At 40.2% G+C, this 20,888-nt stretch overlaps 1 protein-coding gene across 1 annotated transcript in view; it reads right to left on the minus strand.

Annotated features, from left to right (window-relative positions):
* Positions 1-7,857: 7,857 nt before the first annotated feature.
* The window catches only part of MAEL (maelstrom spermatogenic transposon silencer), a 53,749-nt gene continuing 40,718 nt past the window's right edge, over positions 7,858-20,888 (minus strand). The window contains exons 9-12 of the mRNA XM_052637856.1: positions 12,431-12,493; positions 11,795-11,927; positions 8,575-8,650; positions 7,858-8,045 (exon numbers count right to left, since the gene is read on the minus strand). Coding sequence (XP_052493816.1) covers positions 7,858-8,045; positions 8,575-8,650; positions 11,795-11,927; positions 12,431-12,493 — 460 coding nt within the window. The remainder of the gene's footprint in view (positions 8,046-8,574; positions 8,651-11,794; positions 11,928-12,430; positions 12,494-20,888) is intronic.

Genomic DNA, 20,888 nt, shown 5'->3' on the forward strand with positions numbered 1-20,888 from the left:
TTCCTCCAAATCTATCATCTTTTTCTAATTTTTCATTCTATTGTATCTGTATGCTACATTCTGTTTATTTCTTCAGTACTATCTTCCAGCTTGCTGATTTTCTTTTCAGCTGTGGTTAATCTTCCAGTATTTTTTTACTTCAACAATTACATTTTTTTCATTTCTAGAACTTCTCATTTTTTGTCCTTCAAATATGCCTCCTCATTCAAATAATTATTGCTTACTTTTTTGTGAGTCTTAAAACATTTCATGCATAGATATTCTGTATTCCATATTTAACAGTTCCAGTATCTGCAGTACCTGAATGAATAATTCCATTATTTGCTGTTTCTACTGTCAAAATGTTCTACATTTTACTAGGCTTCATGTGCTTAATGAGCTACTTTGTGATCTTAATCTGAGGGAATTTTGGAGGACTAAATTGGACAAACATTTCTTACAAGGATCACCATCTGTTTCTGACAATGTCCAGGGGGTTTCAGCAACATGGTACTCTTTCAGACCTCTAAGAGGTAAAAGGCCAGGCTCAGATTCCCCATCTTGCTCCTGGTCCTAGCAAGTCAAATGATAGCAGTCATGCCACCTGCATTATGCTCTACGTCCATCTTCTACCCCCAGGCCTTCCACAGCTTCAAATTCCTGCTGTGCATCAACAAGATGAGGTAGACGTGTTTAGAGTGATTGCCCTTCCCTCAACAGAGGCCTGGCATGTGTCAGTGTCTGGGTCCAGAAGTGGACCTCCTATAGGTGTATGCTCATCCATCATGAGTGAAAAGTCACAGAAATTCACTCATCCTGACCTGCTAACAACGATAGTCTTAGCATCAGTATCTGCTTTGAATCTACCAGGACCAGCTTTCTCATGCCGGTTATGTCAGTTATCACAAGAACCGCCAGATGCCTAGGTCAGCTCCCAGACTGAGATCGAAGGGTCTATACATCCCTAATCCTGCCCCTTTTAGCACTCTTCTCCAATTCCTGAACCTATCATGCCCTCTAAAATTCATGGTTCATCAAAACTGCCTTTCAACCTTTTTTTTTCCTGGATGCCCTCATCAACTTCTTGCAACAACTGAAATGTGGATTGCCCCAGAAAGCAGTTTTGCCTGCAGTCTTCTCAAATGCTGTCTTTCTTCTCATACCCCTTGTTGCCACTGGGCCTAAAGGTTTGGGTAGCATCTCCTTCTTCTTCAGTGCTTCTTTCAGATCTATCTCCCTTCTCCCCCAAACCTATAGCTTTGATACTCATGTCATCAGAATAAGACCATTTATTTGGATGTCAATAAGATATGAAAAGGAAATTAAAGGTACAGATATCAGAAAGGGAAGAAACGAAATTATTTTTGTTCACAGATGACATAATAACCTATGCGGAAAACTCAAAAGAATTGACCAAAAAACTGTGAGTTTAACTATAAACTCACGATTATGACAAGGTTGCAGGAGACAAGGTTAACATACAAAAAATCGTTTTCCTATATACCAGTAATGAACAAGTGGAATTTGAAGTTAAGGACACATTACCAGCAGAGCACAGAGAACTTTTAGGGTAGTGAAAATACTCTGTATCATAATGATGAGTATATATGTGTCATTTTATATTTGTCCAAACTCAGGTTATACACTGCTAAGAGTGAATCCTCAGGTAAACTATGGACCTTGGATGACTATATGTCTGTGTACTTTAGATTCATTAATTGTAACCAGGGCATGTTGCTAATGCGGGGAAAGTTATACATGTATGGGGATACAAGGTATATGGGAAATCTCTGTAGCTTCCTCTAGATTTTGCTGTGAATCTAAAGCTCCAATAAAGATATAGAAAACAAACTTACGGTTACCAGGGGGAAAGTGGAATGGTGAATTGGGATTGACATTTGCACGTAACTAATAAGGACCTACTGTATAGTACAGGGAACTCTACTCAGCACTCCGTAATGACCTATATGGGGAAATAATCTAAGTAAAGAGTAGATATACTTAGTAGTGTAACTGATTCACTGTTGTACAGCAGAAACTAATACATTGTAAATCAACTATGCTTCAATAAAAATTTAAAATAACAAAATTCCTGTAAAAACTCTCTAAATATTAAAAAATTTATTTCATTAGTACCCCCAAAATGAAATAGCTTAGATATATGTCTAGAAAAATGTGTACGATATGAAGAAAAATATAACATTCTGATGGAACTAAATTAATGTAGAGAGATTCCATGTTCACAGATAGGAACACTCAATATTGTCAGAAGGGCAGTTCTTACCAACATTGATGTACAGATTCTGTTCGATTCCTCTCAAAATCCCAGTAAGTTATTTTGTGAATATCAACAAACTGATTTTTAACTATATATGGAGAAGCAAAAGACCCAGCCAACTCAATAGAAAATATAGATTCAATACAACTCCAAAGTTGGAAGACACACTATCCTACTTCAAGGTTTACTATAAAGCTACAGTAATAAAACACTTGTGCTACTGAAATAATACACAATTAGATCAGTGGAACAGAACTACATAAATAGACCCTGATGAATACAGTCCATTGGTCTTCAACAAAGATATTTTTTTTTCAGCAACCCAATTACTGTCATTATATAGTGGAAGTGACAAATAGATTCAAGGGGTTCAGTTCAGTTCAGTCGCTCAGCCGTGTCTGACTATTTGCGACCCCACAACCCGCAGCACATCAGGCATCGCTGTCCATCACCAACTCCCGGAGTTTACCTAAACCCGTGTCCATTGAGTCAGTGATGCCATCCAACCAACTCATACTATTTCGTCCCCTTCTCCTCCTAGCTTCAATCTTTCCCAGCATCAGGGTCTTTTCCAATGAGTCAGCTCTTTGCATCAGGTGGCCAAAGTATTGGAGTTTCAGCTTCAACATCAGTCCTTCCAATGAACACCCAGGACTGATCTCCTTCAGGATGGACTGGTTGGGTCTCCTTGCAGTCCAAGGGACTCTCAAGAGTCTTCTCCAACACCACAGTTCAAAAGCATCAGTTCTTCGGCGCTCAGCCTTCTTCACAGTCCAACTCTCACATCCATTCATGACCACAGGAAAAACCATAGCCTTGACTAGACGGACCTTTGTTGGCAAAGTAATGTCTCTGCTTTTGAATATGCTATCTAGGTTGGTCATAACTTTTCTTCAAAGAAGTGTCATTTAATTTCATGGCTGCAGTCACCATCTGCAGTGATTTTGGAGCCCCCCAAAATAAAGTCTGACCCTGTTTCTACTGTTTCCCCATCTATTTGCCATGAAGTGTTGGGACCAGATGCCATGATCTTCGTTTTCTGAATGTTGAGCTTTAAGCCAAGTTTTTCATTCTCCTCTTTCACTTTCATCAAGAGGCATTTCAGTTCCTCTTCCCTTTCTGCCATAAGGGTGGTGTCATCTGCATATCTGAGGTGATTGATATTTCTCCCGGCAATCTTGATCCCAGCTTGTGTTTCTTCCAGCCCAGCGTTTCCCATTATGTACTCTGCATAAAGTTAAATAAATAGGGTGACAATATACAGCCTTGACGTACTCCTTTTCCTATTTGGAACCAGTCTGTTGTTCCATGTCCAGTTCTAACTGTGGCTTCCTGACCTGCATACAGGTTTCTCAAGAAGCAGGTCAGGTGGTCTGGGATTCCCATCACTTTCAGAATTTTCCAGTTTATTGTGATCCACATAGTCTAAGGCTTTGGCATAGTTAATAAAGCAGAAATAGATGTTTTTCTGGAACTCTCTTGCTTTTTTGATGATCCAGGGGATGTTGGCAATATGATCTCTGGTTCCTTTGCCTTTTCTAAAACCAGCTTGAACATCTAGAATTTCACGGTTCACACACTGGTGAAGACTGGCTTGGAGAATTTTGAACATTACTTTACTAGCGTGTGCTGTTGCTGCTGCTGCTGCTAAGTCACTTCAGTTGTGTCCAACTCTGCAACCCCATAGATGGCAGCCTACAAGGTTCCCCTGTCCCTAGGATTCTCCCAGCAAGAACACCGAAGTGGTTTGCCATTTCCTTCTCCAATGCATGAAAGTGAAAGGTGAAAGTGAAGATGCTCAGTCGTGTCGTGTCTGACTCTTAGCGACCCCATGGACTGCAGCCTGCAAGGCTCCTCCGTCCATGGGATTTTCCAGGCAAGGGTACTGGAGTGGGTTGCCATTGCCTTCTCCGACTAGCATGTGAGATGAGTGCAATTACGTGGTAGTTTGAGCATTCTCTGGCATTGCCTTTCTTTGGGATTGGAATGAAAACTGACTCTTTCTAGTCCTGTGACCACTGCTGAGTTTTCCAAATTTGCTGGCATATTGAGTGCAGCACTTTCACAAAGCATCATTTTCCAGGATTTGAAATAGCTCAACTGGAATTCCATCACCTCCACTAGCTCTGTTCTTAGTGATGCTTCTTAAGGCTCACTTGACTTCCCATTCCAGGATGTCTGGCTCTAGGTGAGTGATCACACCATCGTGATTATTCAAGGAGTTAGATATGATAGATTGAGTGCCTGAAAAACTATGGATAGAGGTTCGTATATTTACAGGAAGCAGTGGTCAGAACCATTCACAAGAAAAAGAAGTGCAAGAAGCAAAATGCTTGTCTGAGGAGGCCTTACAAATAGCTGAGAAAAGAAGTGAAAGACAAAGGAGAAAAGCAAAGATAAACCCATCTGAATGCAGAATTCCAAAGAATAGCAAAGAGTGATAAAAAATTCTTCCTAAAGTGAACAATGCAAAGAAATAGAGGAAAACAACAGAATGGGAAAGACTAGAGATCTCTTTAAGAAAATTAGAGATACCAAGGGAACATGTCATACAAATATGGGCTCAATAAAGGACAGAAATGATATGGACCTAACAGAAGAGATTAAGAAGAGGTTGTAAGAAAACAGAAGACTATACAAAAAAGACCTTAATGACACAGACAAACACAATGGTGTGATCATTTACCTCAAGCCAGACATCCTGGAAAGTGTGAAGTCAAGTGGGCCTTAGCATCACTATGAACAAAAGCTAGTGGAAGTGATGGAATTCCAGCTGAGCTATTTCAAATCCTAAAAGATGATGCTGTTAAAGTGCTGCACTTAGTATCCAAGCAAATTTGGAAAATTCAGCAGTGGCCACAGGACTGTAAAAGGTCAGTTTTCATTTCAATCCCAAAGGGCAATGCCAAAGTATGTTCAAACTACTGCAAAATTGCACTCACTTCACATGCTGGCAAAGTAATGCTCAAAATCCTCCAAGCTAGGCTTCAACAGTACATGAACCCAGAACCTCTAGATATACAAGATGGATTTAGAAAAGGCAGAGGAATCAGAGATCAAATTGCCAATATCCTTTGGATTACAGAAAAAGCAAGATAATTCCAGAAAAACATCTACTTCTGCTTCATTGACTACAATAAAGACTTTCACTGTGTGGATCACAACAAACTGTGGAAAATTCTTAAAGAGATAGGAATACCAGACCACCTTACCTGCCTCTTAAGAAACCTGTATGCACATCAAGAATCCAGTAGTTAGAACTGGACATGGAACAATGGACCAGTTACAAATTGCAAAATGAGTATGTCAAAGCTATATACTGTCACCCTGCTTATTTAACTTATATGCAGAGTACATCATGAGAAATGCCAGGCTGGATAAAGCACAAGCTGGAATCAAGATTGAGAAATATCAATAACCTCAGATATGCACGACACCACCCTTATGGCAGAAAGTGAAGGAACTAAAGAGCCTCTTGATGAAGGTGAAAGAAGAGAGTGAAAAAGCTGATTTAAATCTGAACATTTAAAGAACGAAGATCATGGCATCTGGTCCCATCACTTCATGACAAATGGATAGTGAAACAATGCAAACAGTGACAGCTTTTATTTTCTTGGGCTCCAAAATCATTGTGGATTGTGACTGCAGCCATGAAATTAAAAGACGTTTGCCCCTTGGAAGCAAAGCTATGACCAACTTAGACAACGTATTAAAAAATAGTGACATTACTTTGCCAACAGAGGTCCACCTAGTCAAAGCTATGGTTTTTCCAGTAGTCATGTATGGATCTGAGAGTTGGACCATAAAAAAGTCTGAGCAGCGAAGAACTGACACTTTCAAATTATGGGTTTGGAGAGGACTCTTGAAAGTCCCTTGAACTGCAAGGAGAGTAAAGCAGTCAATTCTAAAGAAGCCAACCCTGAATATTCACTGGAAGCTGATGCTGAAGCTCCAATACATTGACAACTTGATGTGAAGAGCCTACTCCTTGGAAAAGACCCTGATGCTGGGAAAGACTGAAGGCAGGAGGAGAAGAGGGGAGAGGACAAGGAGGTCGGATGGCCCCGATTCAGTGGACCTGAGTGTGAGCGAGCTCTGGCAGATGGTGACAGGCAGGGAGGCCAGGCGCCCTGCAGTCCATGGGGTCACAGAGAGTCAGCCACGACTGAGCGACTGAACTCAGTTACTGTCATACTGATTTGGAAGAGAGATAAAATGGTCTCATAGCTTACAAAGATTTAAAAACCAATCTGCTAGTAGGAAATGCAATATATAAAAATTCAATACTGTTCCTTGTTTAAAGATCTGATATCAGAGATAGAAGAAAAGGAGGTAGACAGTGAGGATATGAGTAACACGGTCTTTGGAGGCAGACATGGTTAACATTTTTTCCACAGAGTAGCTACATGACCTGAATCTCTGAGTTGGCATGTGTGTGCTCTCACGCAGTCGTGTCTGACTCTTTGAGGCTCCATGGACTATAGCCCACCAGGCTCCTCGGTCCATAGAGTTTTCCAGGCAAGTATACTAGAGTGGGTTGTCATTTCCTTCTCCAGGGGATCTTCCCAATCCCAGGATCAAACCTGCATCTCTCTTGTTTCTTGCACCGGCAGGCAGATTCTTTACCACTGTGCCACCTGTGTGTGTAAGATGGAATGGAAGTACCACCTTCTTCAGAGCGGTTATTAAGAACTTTACAAGATGTGTGTGTGTATTTCTGTAAATGTGTGTGTGTGTATCTCCACAATGTAGGTATTCAGTAGTAAACGAGAATATGGCTATTAAGAAAAACCCGAGTCCAAGTAATTCTCCTGGGTTTTGAGTCAAACAGACCTAAATTAGATTGCTGTTTCTGCCACTGCCATCTATGGTCTTACTATGGTTCCAAGAAAAGGGGGTTACTGTATCTCTTCTACTCCAGGGCTATATAATAGCCCAAGTAGAGAACATGAGCCACACAGGCCAAATTCTTGACTCGAAATATATCTGCTTGGAATGTGCAGAAGGCTTTGCGGTCAAGTAAATCTGCCATCTGGTCACTATCCAGCCATATGATTTGCGGAAAATCACATAATCTCCTTTCGGTTTCTCATTCTTCAAACGACTTTTGCCAAAGTCAGCATGTTTCAAAGACTTTAAGCAGAGAAAGTATTTTTGTTAAAGACTAATTTTTTTAGATATCTGCAATGAAAAGAGCTGGTCTCAAGGGTACCATTCCACATTTCATAACGGAAAGAAATACAACTATTTAAAAATCTTTCATAACAGATATTCAATACCTTTATTGTGGAGGAAAAGATACAAAAATATAACATTCCCCAAAGCACAACTGTTAAAATGCTGGTTTTATTACAGGACTCAAAACTTTAATGGTATTCCCATAATATAGTCAGAAAGTAGAACAAGCCCTAAAGAAAAAAGCAAAAATGCCAAGATCTTCTCCAACCACAATTATTTTTAATCCGTGAAACAGAATTTCCTTACAAATTAAGTAGTTTTTATAGTAATGACATTTATCATGATGTCATCTGTTTAGTATATGACTATAGGCAGAAGAAAAGTTGCCCTGTTATTTTTCCAGAAATTGAAATGTACCATCATTAAGATAAGGAAGAGAAAGATTTGCATCCGTGTTTTGGGGATGTGTAAGGTGAGACTGAAGTCTCACAGTTGGAGAACTTATGGATATTGCTGGAGGAACTGGAGATGCTCTCTAGTAAGCGGGTAATCCCTCTTCCCCGAACACTGCTGTTTTGGCCAGGGATTTTCACCCCAGATGGGTAGTCACCTAGGATATTAAAAATACAAGAAAAGAAATGTAGCAATTTTACAGTTTTATTATAAACAGCTTCCTCAATTGATTCATCCTTCTGCACGCCTTTCACTAAACCATGATTAAACAGATCATCAAAAGGGGAGATAATTCTTAGAGTAAATGCCAAAAGGCTGAACATTCTTTTTAAGTCCTGGAAACCTTAACTGAAGGTTTTCAGGGACCATTTGAAAATTCATGTCACTAGCTTTTTTAAACTTTCCCATTTCCCCAAAGACACCCTCACATCAAAACTATAAAACAACAGCTGCTACCAGAGTAACAGGCTTTATTTTAAATGCCCTGAACGAAATTCTGAAAAGTTAAATTTTATCAAGTGATAAAAAGCCACACATATGCAAATGAAATGCTTTTGACAAGTAAAATTCCCAATTCAAGATTCTTATGTCCTAAAGCCAGTCTGGAGCATCTGTTTAAGTACCACACCCTGGGATCTTAGAAAGACCCTAACTTCGAGGTGCCTTATTAAACATAAGATGCTTACCAGTGGGTGTGTTTGATCTTTGTTCTTCATTAGAAGAGCTGAAATGAGAGAATCCTGGACTCTCAACCCTTAGCTTCTATAAGTAAAAACCAGGAACAAACAAAAAAAAAAACAGTGGGAAACATTTATTTCTTATTATTGGATCATCTACTTCAAATTACTCCTTAAATACAAACTAACACCCACTTTCTAATGTCTGATCAACTTTTGAGGAGTACTGTTATAAAAAGGAAAGCAGAAGGAAATCTTCAAGGGGGAAATTACAGCATAAAAAAGGGTTTTTATTTTTAAATATGAAATCATACAATGTTTCCTAATAAGAATGACTCAGAACAGAAAGAAACCTTAGTGATGAAGGAAACAGTATAAAATCTTTAGAGCCATGTCCTTAGGTAGGTAAGAGAATGAGATATATAGAAATAAAAGGATTGGCCTTAGAAACATAGACAATTCATGCATTAAAGCAGAGTATATGGTGAACGTAATGGTAGGAATACATGGAAAACCTCTTGATTGCTTCTATTTTCTCAGAGAAGGAGGGGATAGGAGCAATAGCTAGAACAAGGATGAAGGAAGAGGTGATGGAAGTTAGAAGTAAGAAAAGATGCAAAATAACTGTCTAGGAGAGAGGAGGATTAATCAAACCAGAGAAATGGACAACTGCCACGCACTGCTCATTTGAAGTTGGTGCTGATAGATATTAAATAATACCAGTCAGTATGGTAGTTTCTTTTCAAATGTATAAGAACAGAGTAGGTAAAAAGCTGATTTAATCTGGGTTGGTGTTTATTAACCAACTATGATGAAGAATGAAAGGCCAATGGAGTTGACAGTGCAAGTGAGTGGAAATAACAGCAAGGAATCTCAAGAGGGAAGGAAGGAGGTGAAGGCAAGGTGAGGAGAGAGAAAGGTACAAGGTGCAACACTGTCCACGTGTGAATGGCACCCCCAGAGTTGTGCAATGCAGTGACTCTGCGAAGGAGGGCTTCCGAAGAGTTGGGACATAGAAGGTCTCAGTCAAGGTGAGAGGGCTGCTGGCACTGAGGTACCAGAGAAAGAAGTGGTAGTCGGAGAGCAGGATGCTTGAAATTGAGATTGTGGGAAGATGCCACTGGGACCTAGACTATCATCATGGGAGTGGATATATTTGATGGATGGCAGGAGATGGCACCACTGGAGAAGGGGAAGTCAAGGAACTGAAATACCAGGCTGTTAGAAAGATCTATGGGGAAACTGAAATCAAGAATTCTGACAGCAATACTGTTTTATCTTCTGACTCAATGTTGCTCTAAGAATGGAGATGTCCAACTCAGGGGCCTATGGACTCCAAAAAGGGGCTATCAGCCTGAATGGCATGAAATTCAAAGCCTAGGGGTTTTAGGGAGAAGTTAGGTTAGGAAGTCTGGAGGCCACAAAGTTAAATAAGGACAACAACCTCAAATCTAGGCCCACAATAAACGAGGGGGAAAAAATGTCGCCATTTTAAAGAGCTAACAGGGAAGCAGTGTCTTTAGAGGACAGTCACATTTTAGCTAGAATCAAGGAGGAAAACAGGCCTTCCCCAGAGGAGGCTGACGATACAAAATTTTGTTGATAACTGAGGTTGAGAAGACATCAGCCTAGTAAGATGAGTCTGGGAAATGAGTGAGGCTCTAGGTGTCCTGAGTTCGCATAGTGACTGATGCTAACAATGGAAGGGGGGACAATGAGACTAAACCTGGTAGTCTCAGCACAGACGGCGGTGACGGGGCTAAGGCAGGGCTTCTCATCCTGGATACTACTGACATTTTTAGGCTAAGTAATATTTTGTTTACAAGGCTGTCCTGTCTCTTGTGGCTCAGCTGGCAAAGAATCTGCCTGCAATGCAGGAGATCTGGGTTTGATGCCTGGGTTGGGAAGATTCCCTAGAGAAGGGAAAGGCTACCCACTCCAGTATTTCGGCCTGGAGAATTTCATGGACTATAGTCCATGGGGTCGCAAAGAGTCAGACACGACTGAGTGACTTCCTCTTTCTTTCACTGTACATGATCAGGCGTTTAGCAGGCTTATTGGTATCTACTCACTAGATGCCAGCAGCACCCCGTTCCCAGCTGTAACAACCAGAAATGTCTCTAAGTGTGGCCAAATGTCTCCTCAACGGCACAAAAATGGGCCCTAGTGAAGAATCACTGCGCTAAGGGTTAACAATACAGAGAGAGAGCAGTCTTGTCCAGATTTTAAAATTATCACACGACTAAGACAGACTTTTAGGGGGGTTTACATTTCTGAGTTTTAACAAAGAGATTTGTGAAACCACCACTGCAATTAGGAGACAGAGCCATCCTATCACCTCAAAAGCCTTCCTCACACTATCCCTTTACAGACACACCCTCCCTCACCCCCTGGGAGCCACTGACATGTCCATCATTATCATTTGTATTTTCAAGAATGTCACATAAATGGAATCATACAGTATATAACCTTTTGAGACTGCTGCTTTTGCTAAGCATAAGTAGTGCCTTTGAGATTGATACTAATAGTTGTTTGTATCAATCATTCATTCCATTTTGGGGTTCCCCTTTCACTATTTTATTAATTATTTTAAAATAATAATACTTGTTTATTATCTACTATACTCTAAGGCAGAATTCTTAGTACTTTCGTATACTGCTACATTCAACCCTACAACTACTAGCCCTTATTATTATTATTGTTCTACAGATAAGAAATCAGCACAGAAAATTCAAATAACTCAGTCACACAGCCTATATGTAGCAGAAAAATCATGCCTGAAGTGAAATTCAGGAATTCTAACGAGAGAGCCCATACTCTTAACTGCTATGCTCTCAGTAGTATAGCAAGGCCTATGAGTAAGTAAATAGCAAGGAGGGAAGAGAGGTGGTAGGGAAATTATATTAGCCTCTAATCAAATCCTGAATCAGGTCTTGTATTTAAAATATCTACTTCAAAAATGTATATCATGTAATTTTTTTGAATAAATGTTTGAATGTGTTTTGTATAAAGACTAATGCCAAATGTCCCACAGAAAGAAAAAATATACCAGGAAAGAAAAGGATCTTATGCAAAATCCAACTGGATTAAAAACTGACATTCCATGAAGGATTAAAAAAACGTTTAAGAGAAGAGAGAACCAAAAAAGGAAAGCTCGTTATCTGTTATGGACCAGGACCACACTGAGCGGGACATAAGAAACTAACAGCAACCAGAGTCAGCTCCTTACCTGGTAACGCCCTGCATCCAACACAACCATTTTAGGTGTCACACTATTGCTGGCCTCATAATCTTGAAGTGGAACATGAGCCTCTGTGAGCTGGATTCCAAAGAGAGTGGCTAGAGAATTACTGATGCAGTACCTTTAAAAAGGAATTCAAAAGGTTCATTTTCAGAATCTTATCTAATTTATTTAAAAAAGTCACATTTTAAAAATTTCTAACAAAGTATGTGAGAGATATTGTAAATCTGAGAAAAAAGAAATTTAGAGATTTGAATAAATGGGAATTGGTAGCAGCACATATAAAACTGGACATCAGTGGAAAGCAATACTTTGATTAGCAAATATAATATCAGCCCCGTTTTAAGAGAACAGGAATAAGGGTAAAGATTACCAGAACAGGAGTCCTAGAAGGAAAAATTCAGCTTAAGTGCCTCTGAAGGCTCAGTCAAATTGCTCAGGTGGTAACTACAACCAACAAGTAGTGACAGTGATAATAAAAGTAACATGATTTTAAAAAGCGTTTTAAAAAGGAACTGTAGAAACAGAGGTGAAGAGTGATGCATACTATGTGTCAAAGCAACAACAAGGAAAGTTGCAAAGAATTCAATGCGGATTAGAGTATTATCAAGACTCCTAACTTACGCAATTTTCTTGCAAACAGCTAAAGCACAGAAGAGAATATCATTTTCTTCATGCCACTTGCACCTGTACAAAAAAAGACTTTAATATCCTGATCTAATGAGTTTTCATGTGCCAAATTTCAAACTTACTTGCTGTCAGTTTTTCTTAAATGATTTCAATTATTACTCAAATACTAAAATTTCTAATTTAACATACAAAAATAGATTTTTTTAAAAACAAGTTTACATCACTTCCTCAGATGCAAATTCATGATATATTGCAAACAACACACAACTATAAGAGACAAATTTTACCTTGAAATAAAATGAGAGTTCAGGAGACATTTAATGACTATGGTTAGCATGCATTCATAAAACAAGCATTTACTGAATATATACTACTTACCAGGCTTGTTCTAGGCATTAGGGATACAGCATTGAATGAAACACACTTAGGCACACAAAACTTACTTTCTAATGGGGAAGTCAGATTAAAGATATGTAGGCATAACATATACTAAGTTAGATGGTAAGTTCTAAGAAGGAAAAAAAACCAAAAAGGTGATATAAAATGCTACAGAAGGCTGACATTTTAGGTTAAGTTAGGCAGGGAAGGTATGACTGAAAGGTGGATGTTTGAGTGAAGACTTCAGGCAGTGATGTTAAAATGAACAACAACATACACACAAGAACCACTATAAACCTGCACATGTCTTTCCCCTGAGTGCCAAAGTCTATTGAGACTCAGAACAGCACTACCTGCATAATACTGGGTTGGCCAAAAAGTTTGTTTGGGGCTTTCTTAAAGATGAACAAACTGTTTGGCCAATCCAATAGGAGGCTTGCCTGAACTTAGCATGAATCTCCATTTAAAAATTATAAACATGGTAAACAGTAAGTACTGCATGTCCATCTACTAACCACTAAAGATAAGGAGAAGGAAACAATCCCATTTATCATTACATCAAAAAGAATAAAGAATACCTAAAAATAAACCTACCTAAGTAGGGAAAAGGACTGAAGTTCAAAAACTAAAAGATACTGATTAAAAAATCTAAAGATAACATCAACAAACAGAAAGATAAACCATGTTACTGGACTGGAAGAATCAATATTGTCAAAATACCACCTCAGTCTACTGATTCAACACAATCCCTGCCAAATCACCAATGGAAGATCAAGAACAAAAGACTTACGATTTTATGGAAATACAAAAGACCCCAAATAGCCAAAGCAATCCTGAGAGGGAAACAGAGCTGGAGATAGAAGGTTCCTTGACTTCAGACTACACTATAAAGCTACAGTCATCATGAATGGTATGAAAAGGCAAAAGATATGACCCTGAGAGATGAACTCCCCAGCTTGGTAGGTGCCCTATATGCTACTGGAGAAGAGTGGAGCAATAGCTCCAGAAGGAATGAAGAGGCGGAGCCAAAGCAGAAACAGTGCCGAGTGGTGGATGCGTCTGGTGGCACAAGTGAAGTCTGATGCTATAAAGAACAATAATGCATAGGAACCTGAAATGTTAGGTCCATGAGTCAAGATGAAATGAATGTGGTCAAACAGAAGATGGCAAAACTGAACACTGACGTTTTAGAGAACAGTAAACTAAAATGGAAGGGAACACGTGAATTTAATTCAGATGATCATTATATCTAAAACTGTGGGCAAGAATCCCTTAAAGGAATGGAGTAGCCCTCATAGTTAACAAAGGAGTCCAAAATGCAGTACTTGGGTGTCATCTCAAAAATGTTAGAATGATCTCAGCTCACTTCCAAGGCAAACCATTCAATATCACAGTTCAGTTCAGTCCAGTTGCTCAGTCGTGTCCAACTCTTTGCAACCCCATGAATCGCAGCACGCCAGGCCTCCCTGTCCATCACCAACTCCCAAAGTTTACTCAAACTCACGTCCATCGAGTCGGTGATGCCATCCAACCATCTCATCCTCTGTCGTCCCCTTCTCCTCCTGCCTTCAATCTTTCCCAGAATCAGGGTCTTTTGCAATGAGTCAACTCTTCGCATTAGGTGGCCAAAGTACTGGAGTTTCAGTTTCAGCATCAGTCCTTCAAAAGAACACCCAGGACTGATCTCCTTTAGGATGGATTGGTTGGATCTCCTTGCAGTTCAAAGGACTCTCAAGAGTCTTCTCCAACACCAAGTTCAAAAGCAACAATTCTTCAGCGCTCAGCTTTCTTTATAGTCCAACTCTCACATCCATACATGACCACTGGAAAAACCATAGCCTGGACTAGATCGACCTTTGTTGGCAAAGTAATAGCTCTGCTTTTCAATATGCTATCTAGGTTGGTCATAACTTTTCTTCCAAGGAGTGAGCGTTTTTTAATTTCATGGCTGCAATCACCATCTGCAATGATTCTGGAGCCCCCCAAAATAAAGTCAGCCACTGTTTCCATTGTTTCCCCATCAATTCCCCATGAAGTGATGGGACCAGATGCCATGATCTTCGTTTTCTGAATGTTGAGCTTGAACTCAACTTTTTCACTCTCCTCTTGAGCTTTTTAGCTCCTCTTCAGTTTCTGCCATAAGGGTGGTGTCATCTGCATATCTGAGGTTATTGATATTTCTCCCAGCAATCTTGATTCCAGCTTGTGCTTCTTCTAGCCCAGTGTTTCTCATGATGTACTCTGCATATAAGTTAAATAAGCAGGGTGACAATATACAGCCTGGACGTACTCCTTTTCCTATTTGGAACCAGTCTGTTGTCCAAGTCAATGACCCAATCACTGATGCTGAAGAAGCTGAAGCTGACAGTTCTATGATGGCCTACAGAACCTACTGGAACACCAAAAAAGGTGTCCTTTCATCATAGAGGACTGGAGTGTGAAAGAAGGAAGCCATGAGATACCTGGAATTACAGACAAGTTTGACCTTGGAGTACAAAATGAAGCAGGGCAAAGGATAACAGGGTTTTGCCAAGAGAACACACTGGTCATAGAAAACACTCTTTTCCAGCAACACAAGAGGCAATTCCACACACGGACATCACCAGATGGTCAATACTGACATCAGACTGATTGTATTCTTTGTAACCAAAGATGGAGAAGTTCTATACAGTCAGCAAAAACAAGGCCTGGAGCTGGCTATGGTTCAGATCATAAGCTCCTTATAGCAAAATTCAGGCTCAAGCTGAATAAAGTAGGGGGAACCAGTAAGATATTCAGGTATGACCTAAATCAAATCCCTATGTTTATACAGTGGAGGTGATTAATAGACTCAAGGGACCAGATCTGGTAGAAGAGGGCCTGAAGAACTATGGATGGAGGTTCATGACATTGTACAGGAGGTGGTGACCAAAACCATTCCCAAGAAAAAGAAATGCAAAAAGGCAAAATGGTTGTCTGAGGAGGCCTTACCAAATAGCTGAGAAAAGAAGTGAAAGGCAAAGGAGAAAGGGAAAAATATACCCAACTGAATGCAGAGTTCCAGAGAATAGTAAGGAGATATAAGAAAGCCTTCTTAAGTGAGCAATGCAAAGAAATAGAGAAAAATAACAGAATGGGAAAGACTAGAGATCTCTTTAAGCAAAATGGAGACATTTCATGCAAAGGGGAACATTTCATGAAAACATGGGTACAATAAAGGACAAAAATGGCAAGGACCTAACAGAAGCAGCAGAGATTAAGAAGAGGTGGTAGGACTACATGGAAGATCTGTACAAAAAAGCTCTCAATGACCCAGATAACTGTGATGGTGTGGTCACTCACCTAGAGCTAGACATCCTGGAGTGTGAAGTCAAGTGGGCCTTAGAAAGCATTATAATGAACAAAGCTAGTGGAGGTGATGCATTTCCAGCTAAGCTCTTTCAAATCCTTAAAGATGATGTTCTGAAAGTGCTGCACTCATTATACCAGCAAATTTAGAAAACTCCGCAGTGGCCCGGGACTGGAAAATGTCAATTTTCATTCCAATCCCAAAGAAGGCAATGCCAAAGAATGTACAATTACTGTACAATTGTACTCATTTTACATGCCAGCTAGATTATGCTCAAAATCCTTCAAGCTAGACTTCAAGAGTATGTGAACTGAGAACTTCCAGATGTACAAGCTGATCTAGAAAAGGTAGAGGAATCAGATTTCAAATTGCCAACATACTCTGGATCACAGAAAAAGCAAGGGAATTAAAAAAAAAAACACCTACTTCTGCTTCTCTGACTATGCTAAAGCCTTTGACTGTATGTATCACAACAAACTGGAATATTCTTAATGAGATGGGAATCTCAGTCCACATTACATGCCTGAGAAACCTGTACACACAACAAGAAGCAACAGGTAGAACTGAACATGGAACAATGGACTGATTCCAAATTAGGAAAGGGCTATGCCAAGGCTGCATATTGTCACCCTGCTGATTTAACTTACAAAGCAAAGTACATCCTGCAAAATGCTCAGGTGGATGAATCACAACCTGGAATCAAGATTGCTGGGAGAAATATCAACAACCTCAGGTGTGCAGATGATACTACTTTAACAGCAGAAAGTGAAGAGGAACTGAAGAGCTTCTTGATGAAGGTGAAAGAGCAGAGTGAAAAAGCTGGCTTAAAACTCAACATGCAAAAACAACAATCATGGCACCTGGTCCCAACACCTCATGCCAAATAGATGGGAAAACAGTGGAAACAATGACAGATTTTATTTTCTTGGGCTCCAAATCACTGCAGATGGTGACTGCAGCCACAAAATTAAAAGATCCTTGCTCTCAGGAAGAATGGCTACAACAAACCTAGACAGTGTATTAAAAAGCAGAGAAACCACTTTGCTGACAAAGGTCCATCTAGTCAAAGCTATGGTTTTTCCAGTAGTCATGTATGGATGTGAGAGTTGGACCATAAGGAAGGCTGACTGCTGAAGAATCGATGCTTTTGAACTGTGGTACTGGAAAAGACCCTTGGAGAGTCCCTTGGACATCAAGGAGATCAAACCAGTCAATCCTAAAGGAAATCAACCTTGAATATGCTAAAGCTCCAATACTTTGGGCACCTGATGCGAAGAGTCAACTCACTGGAAAGACCCTGATTCTGGGGAAGATTGAGGGCAAGAGGAGAAACAGAAACAGGATAAGATGGTTGGATGGCATCACTGACTCAATGGACATGAGTTTGAGCAAACTCTGGGAGACAGTGAAGGACAGGGACACCTGGCGTGCTGCAGTCAATGGGAGTGCATAGAGTTGGACATGACTTAGTGACCGAACAATAACAAGAACAATAAATGGCACAAGTAGAGAGGTACAGATCACTGAACAGGATAGAAAGCCCAGAAATAAACCCACACACCTAGGATTGATTAATTTACAGCAGGAGGCAAAAAAGAACCCCAAGAACAGTATACCTTGAGAACCCCATGAACAGTATACCTTGAGAACCCCATGAACAGTATGAAAAGGCAAAAAGACAGGACACAGAAAGATGAACTGCCCAGCTCAGCAGGTACCCAAAATGCTACTGAAGATCAATGGAGAAGTAACTCCAGATAGAATGAAGAGATGGAGCCAAAGCAAAAACAACACCCAGTTCTGGATGTGACTGGTGATAGAAGCAAGGTCCGATGCTGTAAAGAGCAATATTGCATAGGAACCTGGAACGTCAGGTCCATGAATCAAGGCAAATTGGAACTGGTCCAACAGGAGATGGCAAGAGTGAACATCTACATTTTAGTAATCAATGAACTAAAATGGACTGGAATGGGTGAATTTAACTCAGATAACTACTGTATCTACTACTGTGGGCAAGAAACCCTTAGAAGAAATGGAGTAGCCATCATGGTCAACAAGAGTCTGAAATGCAGTAGTTGGATGCAATCTCAAAAATGACAGAATGATCTCTGTTCGTTTCCAAGGCAAACCATTCAATATCACAGTAATCCAAGTCTATGCCCCAACCCGTAACGCTAAAGAAGCTGAAGTTGAACAGCTCTATGAAGACCTACAAGACTTTCTAGAACTAACACCCCAAAAAGATGTCCTTTTCATTATAGGGAACTGGAATGAAAACGTAGGAAGTTAAGAAACACCTGGAGTAACAGGCAAATTTTGCCTTGGAGTACAGAATGAAGTAGAGCAAAGGCTAATGGAATTCTGCCAAGAAAGCGCACTGGTCATAGCAAACATCCTCTTCCAACAACACAGAAGACTCCACACATGGACATCAACAGATGGTCAACACTGAAATCAGACTGATTATATTCTTTGCAGCCAAAGATGGAGAATCTCTATACAGTCAGCAAAAACAAGACTGGGAGCTGACTGTGGCTCAGATCATGAACTCCTTATCATCAAATTCAGACTTAAATTGAACAAGGTAGGGAAACCCACTAAACCATTCAGGTATGACCCAAATCTAATCCCTTACAATTATACAGTGGAAGTGACAAAGATTCAAGGGATTAGATATGATAGAGTGCCTGATGAACTATGGATGGAGGTGCGTAACACTGTACGGGAAGCAGTGATCAAAATCATCCCCAAGAAAAAGAAATGCATAAAGCAAAATGGTTGTCTGAGGAGCCCTTACAAATAGCTATGAAAAGAAGAGAAGTGAAAGGCAAAGGAGAATATGAAAGATACACCCATCTAAATGGAGAGTTTCAAAGAATAGCAAGGAGAGATAAGAAAGCCTTCCTCAGTGATCAGTGCAAAGAAATAGATGAAAACAATAGAATGGGAAAGACCAGATATCTCTTCAAGAAAATTAGAAATACCAAGGGAGCATTTCATGCAAAGATGGGCTTGATAAAGGACAGAAATGGTATGGACCTAACAGTAGCAGAAGATATTAAGAAGAGGTGGAAAGAATACACAGAAGAACTGTACAAAAAAGATCTTCACGACCCAGATAATCACAATGGTGTGATCACTCACCTAGAGCCAGACATCCTGGAATGTGAAGTCAAGTGGACCTTAGGAAGTATCACTACGAACAAAGCTAGTGGAGGTGATGCAATTCCAGCTGAGCTGTTTCATATCCTAAAAGATGTTGCTGTGAAAGTACTGCACTCAATATACCTGCAAATCTGGAAAACTCAGCAGTGGCCACAGGACTGGAAAAGGTCAGTTTTCATTTTAATCCCAAAGAAAGGAAATACCAAAGAATGTTCAAACTACCACACAACTGCACTCATCTCACACAGTAGTAAAGTCATGCTCAAAGTTCTCCAAGCCAGGCTTCAACAGTACGTGAACTATGAACTTCCAGATGTTCAGGCTGGATCTAGAGAAGGCAGAGGAACCAGGGATCAAACTGCCAACATTTGCTGGATCATCGAAAAAGCAAGAGACTTCTAGAAAAACATCTATTTCTGCTTTATTGACTATGCCAAAGCCTTTGACTGTGTGGAACACAATAAACTGTGGAAAGTTCTTACAGAGATGGGAGTACCAGTCCACCTAACCTGCCTCCTAAGAAATCTGAGTGCAGGTCAAGAAACAACAGTTAGAACTGGACGTGGAACAGATTGGTTCCAAATCGGAAAGGAATACATCAAGGCTGTATACTGTCACTCTGTGTGTTTAACTTATATGCAGAGTACATCATGAGAAACGCTGGACTGGATGAAGCACAAGCTGGAATCAAGATTGCAGGGAGAAGAATCAGTAACCTCATATATGCAGATGACACCACCCTTATGGCAGAGCAAAGAGGAGGAACTGAAGAGTCTCTTGATGAAAGTGAAAGAGGAGAGTGAAAAAGTTTGCTTAAAACTCAACATTCAGAAAACTAGTATCATGGCATCTGGTCCCATCACTTCATGGCAAACAAATGGGAAAACAGTAGAAACAGTGACAAGACTTTATTTTGGAGGGCTCTAAAATCACTATAGATGGTGACTGCAGCCATGAAATTAAAAGACGCTTGCTCTTTGGAAGAAAAATTAGGACCAACCTAGATAGCATATTAAAAAGCAGAGACATTATTTTGCCAGCAAAGATCCGTCTAGCCAATGCTATGGTTTTTCCAGTAGTCATGTATGGTTGTGAGAGTTGGACTATAGAGAAAGCTGAGCACCGAAGAATTGATGCCTTTGAACTGTGGTGTTGGAGAAGACTGTTGAGAGTCCCTTGGACTGCAAGGAGATCCAACCAGTCCATCCTAAAGGAGATCAGTCCTGAATATTCATTGGAAGGATTGATGCTGAAACTGAAACTCCAATACTTTGGCCACCTGAGGGTGAAGAACTGACTCATTTGTAAAAGACCCTGATGCTGGGAAAGACTGAAGGAAGGAGAAGGGGACGACAGAGGATGAGACGGTTGGATGGCATCACTGACTCAGTGTACAAGAGTTTGAGTAAACTCTGGGAGTTGGTGATAGACAGGGAGGCCTGGCGTGCTGCAGTCCATGGGGTCACAAAGGGTCAGACACAACTGAGCAACTGAACTCAAGGAGACAAAAATATATAATGGAAAAAACATAGTCTCTTCATTGAGAGGTGCTGGGAAAACTGGAATGTAAAGGAAATGAAA

The sequence above is a fragment of the Budorcas taxicolor genome, chromosome 3 (assembly GCF_023091745.1).
Source record: "Budorcas taxicolor isolate Tak-1 chromosome 3, Takin1.1, whole genome shotgun sequence".
Lineage (NCBI taxonomy): Eukaryota > Metazoa > Chordata > Mammalia > Artiodactyla > Bovidae > Budorcas > Budorcas taxicolor.